The sequence below is a fragment of the Halichoerus grypus genome, chromosome 2 (genome assembly GCF_964656455.1).
Source record: "Halichoerus grypus chromosome 2, mHalGry1.hap1.1, whole genome shotgun sequence".
Taxonomy (NCBI): domain Eukaryota; kingdom Metazoa; phylum Chordata; class Mammalia; order Carnivora; family Phocidae; genus Halichoerus; species Halichoerus grypus.
Window position 1 is genome coordinate 27,184,012 of NC_135713.1, and position 15,021 is coordinate 27,199,032.

At 41.1% G+C, this 15,021-nt stretch overlaps 1 protein-coding gene across 6 annotated transcripts in view; it reads right to left on the reverse strand.

The window, feature by feature from the left end:
* Nucleotides 1-246: 246 nt before the first annotated feature.
* The window catches only part of PRLR (prolactin receptor), a 161,281-nt gene continuing 146,506 nt past the window's right edge, over nucleotides 247-15,021 (reverse strand). For all 6 annotated transcript variants that reach the window (XM_036107425.2, XM_078066628.1, XM_078066624.1 and 3 more), the window contains 5 exons: nucleotides 14,534-14,703; nucleotides 12,197-12,338; nucleotides 10,817-10,916; nucleotides 10,237-10,306; nucleotides 247-8,458 (listed from right to left, as the gene is read on the reverse strand). In XM_036107425.2, coding sequence (XP_035963318.1) covers nucleotides 7,442-8,458; nucleotides 10,237-10,306; nucleotides 10,817-10,916; nucleotides 12,197-12,338; nucleotides 14,534-14,703 — 1,499 coding nt within the window. In that variant the 3' untranslated portion in view covers nucleotides 247-7,441. The remainder of the gene's footprint in view (nucleotides 8,459-10,236; nucleotides 10,307-10,816; nucleotides 10,917-12,196; nucleotides 12,339-14,533; nucleotides 14,704-15,021) is intronic.

Sequence of the window (15,021 nt, forward strand, 5' to 3'; positions counted from 1 at the left end):
GCTCATTCCATCTCACTTTTATTGTTAGCAGCTTCTCATGTGAACGTGATAGGGTGGAGGAAGGAAAGTATGTTTTGCAATCGTATGGAAGGATGAAGATAAAGGAGGCAAATTGTTTTGATCCAGCTTATACCAACAATTTCCAGGTTATAGATCCCTTAGCAGCAAAAATGCTTCAAGAAAATTGTTTCAGACACACACATGTTTTTCTGCTTATTTACCCGTCAAATAAAAATAAAAGAAGGGTAGGCAAGGGAAATAAACATTTATTGAGCCAGGCACTGAACTGGGTATTGTCAATAACATGAATAGAAATATAATGACCATATTATACTGGGATGTCTAAGATTTTGTTTGGCAAGCATTGTTTTTGGCGTGCAGTAAAAGTGAGGATGTTATGACAAGAGCAGTTAGCATAATCTGACATAATAGCATACTACTGACAAGGATTTAATGGTCTCTGTTGTCCCCTCAAAATGCAAGGAGGCAAATAATTAAATCCATGGAAAATGGAAAGTACAATGTGCAATAACCAAAGATTTACAGAATTAAAAATGCAAGATAAATCGGACAACTACAGTCCTCCAAAATTCCTTAAAGCTAAAAAGAAAAAAAAGTAGGCATTACAATAACTACATGTAAATATGTGTTTTTAAATCGAAATAAGACTATTTCTGACACATGGCTGACTTTTCCCATACCATCATATATTTGATGGCTAAAGTCAAATAAGGAAAATATTTATTTCTAGGGGTGTTAGGGAAATCAAATTGTGAGAAATATCATTATTATGGCTTTGGGTAACCACCTTGAGGTGACTCATCATTTGGAAAAAATCTGCACTCTATGGCTTTGTTGGTCTTTCATCTGGTGATTTACTAAGTATTCTTTCTGGCCTTTATTCGTCGGCCAGTTTTTATAAGATGTAAAAATGGTTATTGAGAAAACCTAGCATAAAACTACAAAGTGGTGAATTAGAAGGTATATTCTCATGTTAAAAAAAAAAGAAAAACACAAAACCAAACCAAAACCAACCCCCAGCAACTTACTGTAACAATCACTTCTAATTTCCCACTTCATGTTAAAGAATTTTGCTTGGTATTTTCTAGGGAAAGAGAAAAAGCAGAGGTAGTGAGAGCTCTGAAAATATGGAACCTTTTGCTATTACATAGTCTTTGCTTCAATATGGCTTTACACAACACACAACAGGCTGGTTCTAGATCGCTTTGGTTTCCACATGAGACTCTTACGAAATTGTTTAGAATGAATGATCGAGCACAAAAGCAAGCCTCATGATGCAAATAACACTCAAGATGTTCTCAGAAGTCACATGAAGCAAAGCTGAGGGGTTGACTTTTAAACAGTGGTTGGATTGTACTCTAAACACTTAACACCCCAGGTCAGCGGTACAATGGCATAAGTACTACTTCCAGACAAAGGATAAGAAAAAAAATGCGTACATTCGCAGTCTTGACAGAAATATATGATTACGTTTTTTTCAGTTTCGTTTTACAGACATAGACACAATCATACTAAAATACACAAGGATAGATTATAAATCATTATGTAATTATTTTCATTTGTATTACATGATGAGTTTCACAATACAAGGATTATATATTTCAATGCATCAAACAGTTTTGAACCACATAAAGCAATATAATATAAAATAATAGAACAGTTATCTTAAAGTCAGGAATGTCACATGGCCACTACATCAAATATGCCGCCGCAAAACAGTCAGCGCATGAGACGCGATAATCTTTCCTTTCTAAACAATAAGCGGCTTTGGAGGAAGGGCAGTAGGACAAGGAGGGGAGGTAGTTACTTTTAAAAATTCAAAACATCTTATCAGAAATTTTATAAAACAGATTATTTTTCAGAGGTATCTTTGCCATACAGATTTTTGATGTCAGAGTAACATAATAACAAGATTTTTTTTCTTCAGAATTTGTGAAATTTGCATGGAAAAACTCAGACTGCATTTTGAAGTTTATCCAGGTGAAGCATAATTTAAACGTAATTATTCAAGATTAGTTTTGATGTTACTACTTCACTAGCCAAAGGTTTTTAGGGTTCATTGTTTTTTATTTAATCAGGAGCAGGTAAAAAGTTAATTAATAGAATACCATTGTCTAAGGGTCTCTGTATTCATTGACCACAGTCACACAAACAGGATATGTTTTTTCACTTGACACGTCTCAGTGCTTCTTGACTTGAGATCAGAGCATAAATCAAAGGAACGGACGTGGATAAGACAATGACGGGCGTATGGTGTTTGTGAGTTATGTACATCTCTTAGCCATAAACTCAGAACACTGAATAGATTACAGATTTCACTTTGTCCAATAAAATTTGGGTTTAGCAGGCTACCGTTGACATTTTGTGGAATCCTGAGATGCCCAAACCTCTGGAAATGTCCTATTTCCTATTTTTTTCCTTTCATTGAAATAGACCATGATGATCTCAGACCCTAAATCACCTTACTGAAATACACAAGCCTAGGGAGAGAACTATTTGATTTGTAGATTATATCTGGTAATCATGGAATAGGTCTAGGCCATAATTATAAATAGAACTTCTGGTTACAACATGGGTTCTCGAGCAATCATTTTGTATTTTAAAATTTCTACTTAAGACCTCCGGAACTGAGTCATGGATGTACCTTGGGTTTATTAATGGCCTTTGAATTAATTAAGCAGTTCATGAATTGAGCTGCAATTTCTAACTATGCAAATCTTTAAACGAGGTGACTAATGACCCTCAACGTGCAATGTGCTATCTGTGTGGCTGATTTAACAGCTGACTTAGTCCTTTGCGGGGCCAAAGTCATTGTTCACGAGTAACTTAGTTTCTTGTGGATCCTATGGTTGCTAGTGTACATAATTAACTCTCAGGAAAAATACAGGCCCTAGAGCAGAAGAACAAAAAGCCTACAAGTATGGATAGCTAAGAAGAAAAAAAGAAGCCAGGATGTTAAAGCAAATCAACCTGGCTTGGACCAACAGATGTCTATAGTTCTCTTAAGCTTTGTGACACCGCACAATTATCAGGTGAAGGGCATGTCAGCAATACTTTCCTGCATTGCACCTGGGCCTTTGAAACCTTGGATTTTACTATTGTGCTTGAGCCAAAAATGCAGAACAAGAAATTTGCTCACTGAAGTACACATGAGGCTTTCATCAATGGCAAATCTATGTTAGCAACACTGAGGATGGTAATCCAGAGTCATTTGCATTTTTCTGTATGTGTGCAAGCTTCCACTGTGCTTGCATTGTCCTTTTCAGGCCCAGGCATGCAATTTGAAGCCATTCAAAAGCATATTAATATGTTTTTAAATGGAGGAGTCTCAAATCACCGGGGGGCCAGCATATCCTCAAATCCCAGCCAGAGTCAATTTCTCATCAGACAAAATAAGTTACACTATTCACATCAGCTCTATGGTAATTCAGTTAAGCAATAAATAGAAAAATCCACTGAACAGTTGCTGGTTGGACCTCGGACCATTTTGTCATTCCCTTTCTGGTTTCTCCATTCATTTACATAAAACAAGTAAAATGTACTTTCCAATTGATACGCTTTTCTTGCAAAAACAAAACTTTTTTTTTTTATAAAAGTAAAGAAAGGCACTTTGTAAACTATGTACAAATCTGTTTCTTTCTTGTCTACACTAAGGAGATAGAGAAGATACTAAAGGCAGGGCCAAGTCTTTCTGCAAGTGACTGCAGCCGTGGAGAATCTCGAGAAAAGAGCCAGATTTCCTCCACAGCCAAACTGCATCCTGGAGCTCATGAACTCATAGGATTCTCCGATTCAGCTGGGCACTACAGGACAAGGGGTCAAACTCCTTGATCTCGTACAGGTGGTAAGGGATTAACTCATGTTGGACCAAACCAGCGAAAGCAAGGTTTTGGTACATACCTGCCTACCGGGATTGGTCTTAGGCACTTGGGAGAATGGACATTCTGTTAAACGTCAGGCACGCAGTTGATAATAACTTGTGCTCATGTTGAGGTGCCTTAAACCCGTTCGTTACAACTGACCAGAGAACATTTTGCAGCTGGGGTAAGAATCTTCCATAAATCACCCATTGGCTAGCCCGTCTCCATGTACTTTGTAACTTGAATATTTAGGTGTTTGTTTATAAAAACATGACTTTTTATAATTCAGAGCATATGGCTCTTTAAACCAACTGTGCAATAGTGGTTTATAATTCATCAGAAAGAAATAAAAACCAGAAGCCACAGTCAGAAGAAAAGCGATTTGGGGCTGTTGGACTCAGCAAAAAATAAGCATGGCTTGATTCAGTAAAAGATCATTTTTTCTAAAAATCAGAGCCTCATTCAGTAGGTCTTAAAAAAAAAAATCTCATGCCTCCTCTCTACACACATGCTTGCATGTTATCTCGGACTCTGATCCCGTACCTACGTAATTTACAGCATGCATGTGTCATATGTGAAGACCAACTAGAACTGATGATTTAAAAGTGAAATAAAAAAAGCACATCACTGGAGAGTACTTGTGTGTCTCTGATGAAGGGCAATTATTTGTTAGTTTCCTTACAATCAAAGCACTGGGTAAATTATCTTTGCTGGAAAATATTTAGTGAGTCATGAAATCAAGGAGCCAGAGTTTGAAAGGATATTCGAGATGATTGGCCTGCCATTTCCTTCAGAGGAAACTGAGGCCCAGGAAAGGCAATTACTCTAAGGCAAGAGAGCGGGACTAGAACCCGGGTCTCTTGACCCTCAGTCTGCATCCTTCCGCCGCACCAGCTGGCTCCTTGATAGGAAATGTGCCAGAAGATGGAAAAAAAAAAAACAAACCTACTTAATTCAAATAAAGAGTGTTAATTGACCATAGAATTGTAACCTTGGCTTACTTAATGAGTGGCTAATTGGGGTATTTTGGGGATTTACTTCAAAGTGAGTCTTTAACCAGGACATTTTTTTTTTTTTTCACACATGCCAAGTCATATGTCAAAACAGGTTATTTTTGAATTTTCGAATTATCAGAGTGATTGAGATACATTTTGGAGGAGAATGGACTGTTTTGGGAAAAGTTTGGTCTGGACTGGCTTGGAAGGGCAGAGTCAATCCCAAGTGGAGTATATCCCCTGGCCCTCTTGGAGCTGTGTGTACTTTTGCCAAGTCATTGTCTATCATTCTGTAAATTTAAAACCTAAATGGGTTTTTAAAAAAGTATGCCTTCTCCTTACGTAGGGTGTCATTGAGGGCAAGTGAGACCTGACTTGTATTTCCGAGAGAGGATTGTCTCTAGGCACTAACGTACCTTTAGTGGAAATGGTCACCCAGGACAGTGCTTCTCAAACTTCCCTGTGTACATGAGTCATCTGAGGATCTTAGTACGATGCAGATTCGGATTCTGTAGGTCTGGGGCAGGGGAGCTGAGAGTCTGCATTTCCAAGCAGTGCCAGGCGATGCTGAGACAGCTGGTCCTCAGGGCCTACTTTGAGTAGCAAGGACCTAGGGCACTGGATGAACTTGGACAACTTTCCCGAATGTTCCCTTCACCCTTAATGCTGGTCTATATTGGGAGAAGAGAACTCAGATTGATTTACTTTGGCAACCCTGGAAGCCCTAGGGATGAGTTCACTTGCAAACATCAGGGCCACCGCGGAGCCCAGTTCCTGTCAGCATGGGCTTGCTGGGCTGGCATATTTAACTCCCAGGGGTAAGTGCAAATTCACTACGTCCAGTTAGTGAGTGAACACAGAGAATGGCTTTGCCATCAGATGAAATGAAAAACAGAGGGAGGCAGTTGGAGTCACGAACGCTCTCTTTAAAATGGAGAGCCAGGCTTGTGGGAAGGCTGCCCTTGGAACAGACTTGGAGACTCTTGCTACCAGACCCTGGCCGCCGTGGCTGTTGCCACCACTGCCCAGATGCCTGCTTCCTTAGAACTTCTATTTGACCACTTCCACTGGGACCGCTGTATCTGCCTCTGCCACGATTTCACAAATGGATCTACTTCAGAGAGACACTAACTCCTGGCTTTGCTTACATTTTCTGGGCAGCCCAGGATTTCTCAGAACACCCAAACCAAACAAAACCCTCTCTCTAAAACAGTATGTGAGAGGTCATCACTCACCTTTTCAGGGTGGTTTTATGAATATTCACCCAGAGAAGAGCAGAAGCCCCAGAGTAGCCCTAAATTATAGAAGTAATTTCTGGTCTGTGGAAAGCCCTAAACCTCTTGGCTGGCAACTGTTGAAAGTATCACAGAGATAGAATCAGATAAACTATACAACGCTGTGCTGGAAATTGAATATAATCATCCACTTCATATTCCTCAATGGGCTTTGGGTTGCTATGGCATTTTACTCCACAAACAGGGACTGTGTATACTACCATGTACTGCAAATACTCATTATAACCTCATAGCAGAACATACCGTACCCGCTAAATACGTAAACAGCTGTACTGGGAAGATAGAAAATAGTTTTTTATTTTACCTAAGTGATAGAAAAATAGTCTTCAAAAATACATTGTGAAACTTACGGGTTTATATTAAAGTAGGATTTGTATGTACAGTAAGGCAGTATTTCCATTAGCATTCTGCTGTGATTATCTTTTAAAATTAGTCTTTGGGGATTTTTTGTTTTTTTAACCTAACCGAAGACTAGGGTGTATAATAAATTCTCTCTTATGCTGAAACGAAACAGGAAAACATTTTAGAAGAATTTACCACATGAAACTCATTTACCTGTCATGTTAGAAAATTTCACTTTCCAAAACTATTTTCTCTAGAGGCTTCAGAATAAAATACAATTTAGGGGGAGAAAAAAAAAATCCATGCTTAACAAATTCAAACCATTTTAAGAAAAAACCGGAGGCATCATTTTGGCTTGCATATTGGCAATGTATCACTAAGGTGATAGGAACTGATATAAACAATGTGTCCGGTGTTCTGGAATGCATTCTTTCTTCAAATGGGTCGTATTTGGTTAATCCGAATAAAAATGAAAGAGGAGTGCAAAAGTTTGTTGGTTTTTTGAAAGTGGTTTTCATGGCATTTTTCTCACATCTATCATCTTCCTGTGGTAAACAACTGTGAGTATTTCATTTCCTTCGGTCACGTACCAAACCATGAAAGCCCCTTCCAGAGGATATACCTATTGGCACTGTCCCTCAAAAATACTAAACGATGTACTTTTATTTCATTGAACACATAATTTTATAACTAAGAGCAAAAAAAAGTCAATCTACAAATCACAGGAAACAAAACAATTTGTTCTGGAATCAACTGTTGGAGAAAGAGGCAGCTGGTTGAAAATGGAGCATGAGGAGCGAACTATGGGCTGTACAGTGTCATCCTAACCACATTCTCGAGCATTCTCTAGCAGGGTGCATTTCCTGTGCTCTGTAGTGTTACCTGAAAAGAAATCACATTTTAACCAATCATTCCGTTAATCAAGCTATCACTGAAAGGAGTGCATAAAACACGTGGGATCCAGGTAATCCAACCCACCCAGCTGCAGTCCGCAGCTGCTTGGGGCCGAGGTGGAGGCCAGGTCTTCTTCGGCTGGATTCTCTTGAAGAGATGGCGGAGCCTCCTTGGCTGGTTCTTCCAACGCAGCCAGGTTCTGAGCTCGCGGATCCTGCACTAACACCAGGATGTTGTTATCCATCACCCTGGACACCTTAGCGTACTCCTTACTGGCTTCAGGAGGACTGGGCTTCTCTGGCTGGTTGCTGTTCTCTTTGTGTTTTGGGAGCAATGACAGTGCTCCATCTTTGTTAACCTTGTGAATCTCCACGTAATCCAAGGGTTTCACAGAGATCAAAGGGGTTTTCTCCAGGGGTAACAGCCATGCTGTGCCTTGGTCAGTCTTGGAATGGAAGCTTTCTACTTCTCTCCGCTCAGCTGCCTTTTCCTCCCCTCCAGTCTCAGTGGTTTTTGAAGATCTTAAAGCGTGTGTGTCTGTTTTGCCCAACAAAGCGGCCGATGCCCCCGCCGTGTCCACAGCCAGCTTACACACATCAGCAATGTTGTGGTAAGAAGATCTGGGGCTGTGCTGGCTGGGGGGCTGTGGTAAAGGCCATGTGGAGGATTTGGATCCGTCGGCAGGGAAATAGGGGATCTTGCCTTCCAAGCGTGTGCTCTGGGCATCCCAAGTGCGGGTAACCTTTGTTTGGGGATTCTCTGGCTTCTCAATGCCCTCAGGAATGTTACACGTGGAGGGATTTGCCCGGGCTTCCTCACACTTTTTAGACAAAAGGGAAGGGCTGTCGCAGCTGCCCCGGCCAGAGTCGCTGTCTGGATCCAGGGGTGTGGGCTTCATATCTTGATCCGGGTGTTTTGAATGGGCTGGCATCAGCTGCTGGTCCTCGCTGTCATCCACTTCTAAAAACTCCACCAGCAAGTCCTCACAGTCAGAAGTGGGAGGGAAGTCTTGGCACCCCAGGGCACTCAGCAGTTCCTCAGACTTGCCCTTCTAGGAAAAGGAGAGACGGCCGTTAGCTTCCTGACATTCGATGTCGGCCAAGCCCGTGGTTCTGACTAGGGGCAAGTGGGATGTGCTAATGGCCTCGCGAAACTTCCCAAATGTCAGACATTTATGTACCAAGCTATCTATAGTCACCTCCTGGACTACTCCTCATCTCATATTTTTCTTTCAGTTAATTCATGATTTTAACTTAGTCTCTTTCTAAGCAATAATGATTATGAGTTTAATGGGCAAGTAGTATATGCACATATAATAAACATGCACCTATCAAATATGACATTTGTGAAACATCAAAAACCACAGTGCTCATGCCTGCATTTGGTGCCTTGGGACCCGCTGGCCCTGAGATCTGGTTGCTGGCCTCCTAACCAACTCCACCATCTTCTGGAGTCTGGCAGTGGTCAGCAGATTCTCGTCTCTCCCTTCTCTCTCAACTCCTCCTCTTCCTACTTCTTCCTTTCCCCTCCCTTCTCCTCCTACCCTATTCTTTCCTTTCCTTCTGCTCCATTTCCTGTCCCTCTCCCCTCCCCCTCTCTCCCTGCTGTCCCAGTTTCCTCCCTCTCCTCCTCTCTGTTCTCCTTCTTCTCCCCTCCTCCTTCCTCCTGCCTTCTCTTGTTTTTCACTCTTCTTCCTGATTGCTTGACTTAGGTCAGGTACTCTTACCCAAATCTTGACTCTATCACTTATTAAAGGGTACTGACTTTGGACAAGTTGCTCTATGGTCCTCACTTTCTCCATCTGTAAAATGGGAATAATAGTAGCCATCTGGGAGGGCGCTTCTGAAGATGAGAGGTAATTGTGATTAAGAATATGAAAACTTTTTTGTGTGTGTGACACAAACAGTAGTTATTTTATTATTAAGTCCCTGTGGCTACAAGGTCAAATTTCGAGCTAGACAGTAGTTAATTTACTTAGTTGAGATGTTCATGTTGGTTCTATGCAGGTCAGTACTAGGATTGGGTAGTGGGGTAAGAGCACTGGACCAGGAGCCCAAGTTCTGGGGCTCTAATCCCTGATCTGATATTTGCAAACTGAATGCAGTCAAGCCAAATTCTCTGGGACTCACTTTTCACATTCTTGTTGTGTTGTTAGCCTCACAGTGGCTGGGTCAAGTGATGTAATGTGCAGGTCATTGCTTTTAGACACATCAGTGTTAAGCTGAAGTCAAATTGAAACTATATATTTCAATCTGGACAGAAATGTAAAATGTTCTAACCCCTCTTTTTATCCAAAACACTTGAATTTAAATCCCTCTTGAATCAGCCTAAGTGGGCCCTGGCAAACACTAGCCCCCTTGTACTGATCCAGTCTCTACTGAGTGCTCAAAGTGAGCAACAATTACAATAGGATATTGCAATTATTCAAAGGACATTCAAGTGAAAACTTTAACCGAAGTATGACAAAGGAGGTGGTGGTGGGTCCCTGTTTTGTATTAATTAAAATATTCACCCTCTTTCTAAATTGGTTATTTGCACAAAATGTTTATTTCTATGCTTATGAACAGACCTGGTAAAGCTAGCCAAGTATTACTATGTGTTTGCATGTTTTCTTGACTTTCTCTCCTTGCCCTCTGACGTCTAGTGTCTGAAGGTAAGGACCCTCACGCCTCTGACCGTCTTTCTGTAAACATGCATGCTGAGGGGCAGGGCTGAGCTGGGCGGGGACTGAGCCGGCCAGGCTGAACTGACGGGAATTGTGTGTGCCCGTGTAAAGGTCATTATTACAAAGCAGTGAGTCACACTACATTCCCCACCTCTTCCACTTACCTCCAGCAGATGAGCATCAAATCCTTTTATTTTTGGCCCAGGAACTGGTGGAAGGATACAGGTCACCATGCTTTAAAATAATTTGTGAAAAAGAATTAGATGACTCACCTTCTCACTTTGTAATTTTTGAAAGATTAGTATTCTCTCTAACTACCTGCTACATGGACTACGGTGGACAGGAGTTAGATTTCTGGGGCTCTATGAGACTAACGATCAATGATGAAGACAATAATTTTAGGGGCCTACATAGTATTTAACTCTGGCTCATTGAGGAGGCAGATGCTGAAATGAGTGGATTATTTGGACTACTTGCTTCTCTTGATTGGAGCTGCTTTTAATGGGAGTTTTACTAATGCACCATTGGGAACCTCAGTTTGATGGAAAGAGCACCAGCTTCAAAGGAGTCCATCCTGCTCCTTTTGCTAGCACCGATAAAAGATTTTCTATGGGCGAGCACACTGCAGCTAATGGCTCAAAGGAAGTGCTTGACTTATGTGTAGGTTTTCAACATCTTTGCATTATCCTTTTTGGCTGCGATCCCTGACAACCATGATTGGGAGGTTGATAGACAGTGAAGTACCTATGGCCTTTCAAAGCCACAGCTGCGACCATAATCAGACAGATAACAGCAGAAAGAACGGCCACAAAGATCCACACGATGGTATCTTTCATGGTGACATCTACAAAGCAAACAGTGGGAAAGCTTTGATCACATGAAAGCATCATTAAAAACAAAAACAAAAAAAACCCAAATAAGCAAAAGTCATGAACAAAAGAGTTTCCCCCCCCTTCCCTACCCCTCTTTTGATTTGAACAGCAATCCAAAGAGTGCTCAGGTCACTGAGTGCCTCAGTGACAGGTTTAATTTTTATTATTAAAGTTTAATACGTTGCATATATTTTACAGTACTCTATAAATTTCAAAATCCTTTTACATATTATTTTATTTGGCCCTTTAGGAGGAAATTCAAAGTCACATGGTCCACTGCAGTAATGATAATAAAGGCCATCACGTATTAAGGTTTTGTTAACTAACCTCTTTACAGACACTGCCTGGTATATAAAGATGAGGACACGGAGGCTCAAAGAGCGATTTCCCCATGAACATGTCAACTGTAAAGCTGCAGTTGGGATTTGATCCTGGATCTTCTGCCTCTGGACCTTGTGCTTTGATTTATTTAATAAGAGCCAGGGCTGAACTGGATGCACATGTGAATCTTATGACCCACATTTCAGGGCTGTTTCAAAGCCAAGCCAAAGCAGGTTTTGTACTTTGGCCAGGCAAGCTGGCAGAGGAGCTAGGCTTTGCTATGGGGTTCTGGGTAAGACCTCAAACTTCACTGAGCTTCATTTTCCTCACTTTTGATTCCTAATGCTAATCCTATTCTCTCTGAAGACCTGAGAGGGTTGGAAGGGCCAAACAAGGTGAAGACTTTATAAACCATAACATACTTTAAAAAAGCAAGATAAATCATTCTCTTGTGGAGCACAGGCTGCCATGTTTAATGGCACTTAGAACTGAGCGCCTCTTATACACTGTACCTTCATACAAGGGTCAAGATGTAATCGACCTCATGGACTGAAAATTGGTTCATGCCTTTGAGATGGCATACCACCTTACAAATTTGGGGACAACTAGATGATGACCTTGAGTGAATTAGAGGGATAGGGCAGATGGGGAGCGCAGAATGGCTGACCATCAAGCCCTCTGAAACCTGCCAAGTCTGCATTTGTAGCCTTATCCTGGAAACTGGTCCTCACTGACAGTGACCTAGGGAGCAGTGCTACACTTCCAGGTGTCTTTGTATTGGATGGAGAGATGATAAACCCACCTCTATTTATTCTTCTGGCCAAGGCCTAAAATAGTTTCTGTCTTAGTAGTTACTACATGCAAACTTACTAGATTCATTTTGTTTTAGAAATATTTTGGAGTATATGCAAAAGGGAGCCAAGATACTCACCATTAGGTATCTGGATGGAGCTCTCTGGGCTCCACTCACTCCAGAATCCATGGTCTGGCTTGCAGCGAACCTGGACAAGGTATTTCTGTCCTGGATATAAGCTGAGAATCTTAAACTGAGTCTGCTGCCCAGCAAAATGAGTCTAGGGACAAACAAGGAAGATAGAAGTCACTCTGACTTGTGTTATATTTCTTCATAGACGTTTCCTCTAGATAATAAACTATTGGAGAACCGAGGCCAGCAGATTCAATTTTGTAGATAAATCTCTGTTCTTCTCACCACTCCACCCTCCTAGCTCATCTTTTCCTCCTCGCATTGCTCACACAAAAATTAACGGGTTTTCTATCTCTCCATGGGGAACTCTATCAACATAGAGTCAAATATTCTGCTCCCTATCCTCTACCCCCTTCTAAATTCTACTCTATGGAGGACAGCCGGTGAATACAATTGAAAAATGGTTATTGGTTATTTTGTCAACCCTAATGATTTTATTGATTCAAGGATTACCAATTAGTATAAAGCCCCTAGGTGAAAGAGAACCAGGCCTTCAAGTTTGTTGAAACAATAGCATGCAAGAGAAACATAACTTTACAATTGAGGGATCAGGTTGTCACCTCTCTGATCCCAGAATTGGCCTTAGAGTCATTTCTGGTGGGTTAACCAGATGATTTCCATCTCCTGGTGTGAAGGATCTAATATCACCTCTGAAGTACTCTTGCTAAAAATTGTTCAACCTGAATCTGATCAAGTTTTTAGATCTAATTGTCTGGTTACAGGAAATACAGGGGCAGAGAAATTAGCCAAATGACCTCACAGAGAACTCATCAGACAAATGCAGAAGATGGGACATCATCTGAGCACGTTGAGATGGAAACAATAGAACAACCAGCCACAACGTGTGGTCTTGGAGTGGATTCTGGTTTGGACAAACTAGCTGTTAAAGATATTTTTTGAAGCAATTGGGGGAGTCTACGGCCATACCACCCTGAACGCGCCGGATCTCGTCTGATCTCGGAAGCTAAGCAGGGTCGGGCCTGGTTGGTACTTGGATGGGAAGCAATTGGGGGAATTAAAATATGGACTGGCTATTAAATGTTATTAAGAAATTTTAATTAATTTTCTAAGGGTGATCCTATTATTTTGGCTATGTTTGGAAATGTTCCCTTTTTAAAAAATTTGCATTGTTATCATCGCTAATGGGTTTGAGAGTATCTTTTTTTAAATTGAAGCATAATTAACATACAAGTGTTACATTAGTTTCAAGTGTACAATATAGTGATTCAACAATTGTATACATAACTCAGTGCTCATCCCAATAAGTGTACTCTTCATCCCCTTCACCTATTTCATCCATCCTCCAGCCTACCTGCCCTCTGGCAACCACCAGTTTGTTCTCTGTATTTAAGAGTCTGTTTTTTTGTTTGTCTCTTTGTTCTTTGTTTGTTCATTTGTTTTGTTCCTTAAATTCCACATATGAGTGAAGCCAAATGTTCGCTTTTTTTCTTTTTAAATTTTAAGCAGGCTCCATGCCCAGTGTGGGGCTAGAACTCACAACCCCGAGATTAAGAGTCACACACTTCACTGCCTGAGCCACCCAGGCACCCCTCAAATGTTCTCTTTTTAAAAGAGACATATACAGGGTAAGGGAAGGAAAACCGACTGGGAAGAAATCAGAGAGGGAGACAAACCATGAGAGATTCTGGACTCCAGGAAACAAACCAGGAGGGGGGTGGGGGATAAGGTAGCTGGGTGATGGGTATTAAGGATGGCGTGTGTTGTGATGAGTACTGGGTGTTATACGCAACTATTGAATCATTGAACACTACATCAAAAACTAATGACGTACTATATATTGGCTAATTGAACATAGTAATAAAAAAATAAATAAAAATAAAAGAAACATATACTAAAATATTTAAGAGTAGACTATTATAATGCCTATAATTTACTGCATTATTTCTTCCTTACATTGAAGTATTTGCAAGTGAATAAAAATACCATTGATCATGGACTGGTTACACGGAGACTTTTTCCTCCTACTTAGTGCCACGTAAGTACACTCACAAGTGTCTCAATCTAAGATATCCTGAGGGAGGTGGGTTGGATACCTGGTGGAAGACCTGTTCAGTGCAAGGGGCTAGCTTTGGGTGAGTATGAAGATGACCCCCATCAATCCCAGCGGAGGGGAGGAGGCCCTTCCACGTTGGGGTGGGTCACATCAGCATCAAGAGGGCAACAGAGTTACCCCAAAATGAGGAGGAATGACTTATTCTCAGCTGCGAGGGCTTCATCTTGGCCAAGGACCTGTTTCTTTCCAAAAGCTTCTAGTTGACTCACCTCCCACTCAGTTGCTTTCTCAGGTTTTAACCGAATTTCATACTGGAGTGTGAGCCAACCAGATCTAACGTCAACCAGGGTGGGTGGGTACCATTTCATCCACAGATATGGTTTTTTGTCTTCTGGCTGTTTTAATTCCAAAGTTAGGTTCACAGGAGGGTCTGGTTCAACTGCAGACAGGAAAGAAACTCCGCATTTAGTAAAAGTGGTATCTGCACACGGAACTGTATGACTTAGAGGCGGCTCTCTCTACTGTTTCACTCCACTGTGGTTATGAGACTCTCGGCATTTGATATCAGGTGCTGGTCAGCAGAACTGGGGTTAGGTTGAAGCAAGCAAGATGCAAAATTTAAGAAGGCACAAATGGCCAAGAAGCATAGGAAAGAGGCTCAAAAGTCATTGAGACATGCAAGTCAAAACCACAACGAGATACCATTTCATACCCGCTAGGATGGCTAGAATTCAAAGAGTGAAAAATAATAAGTGTT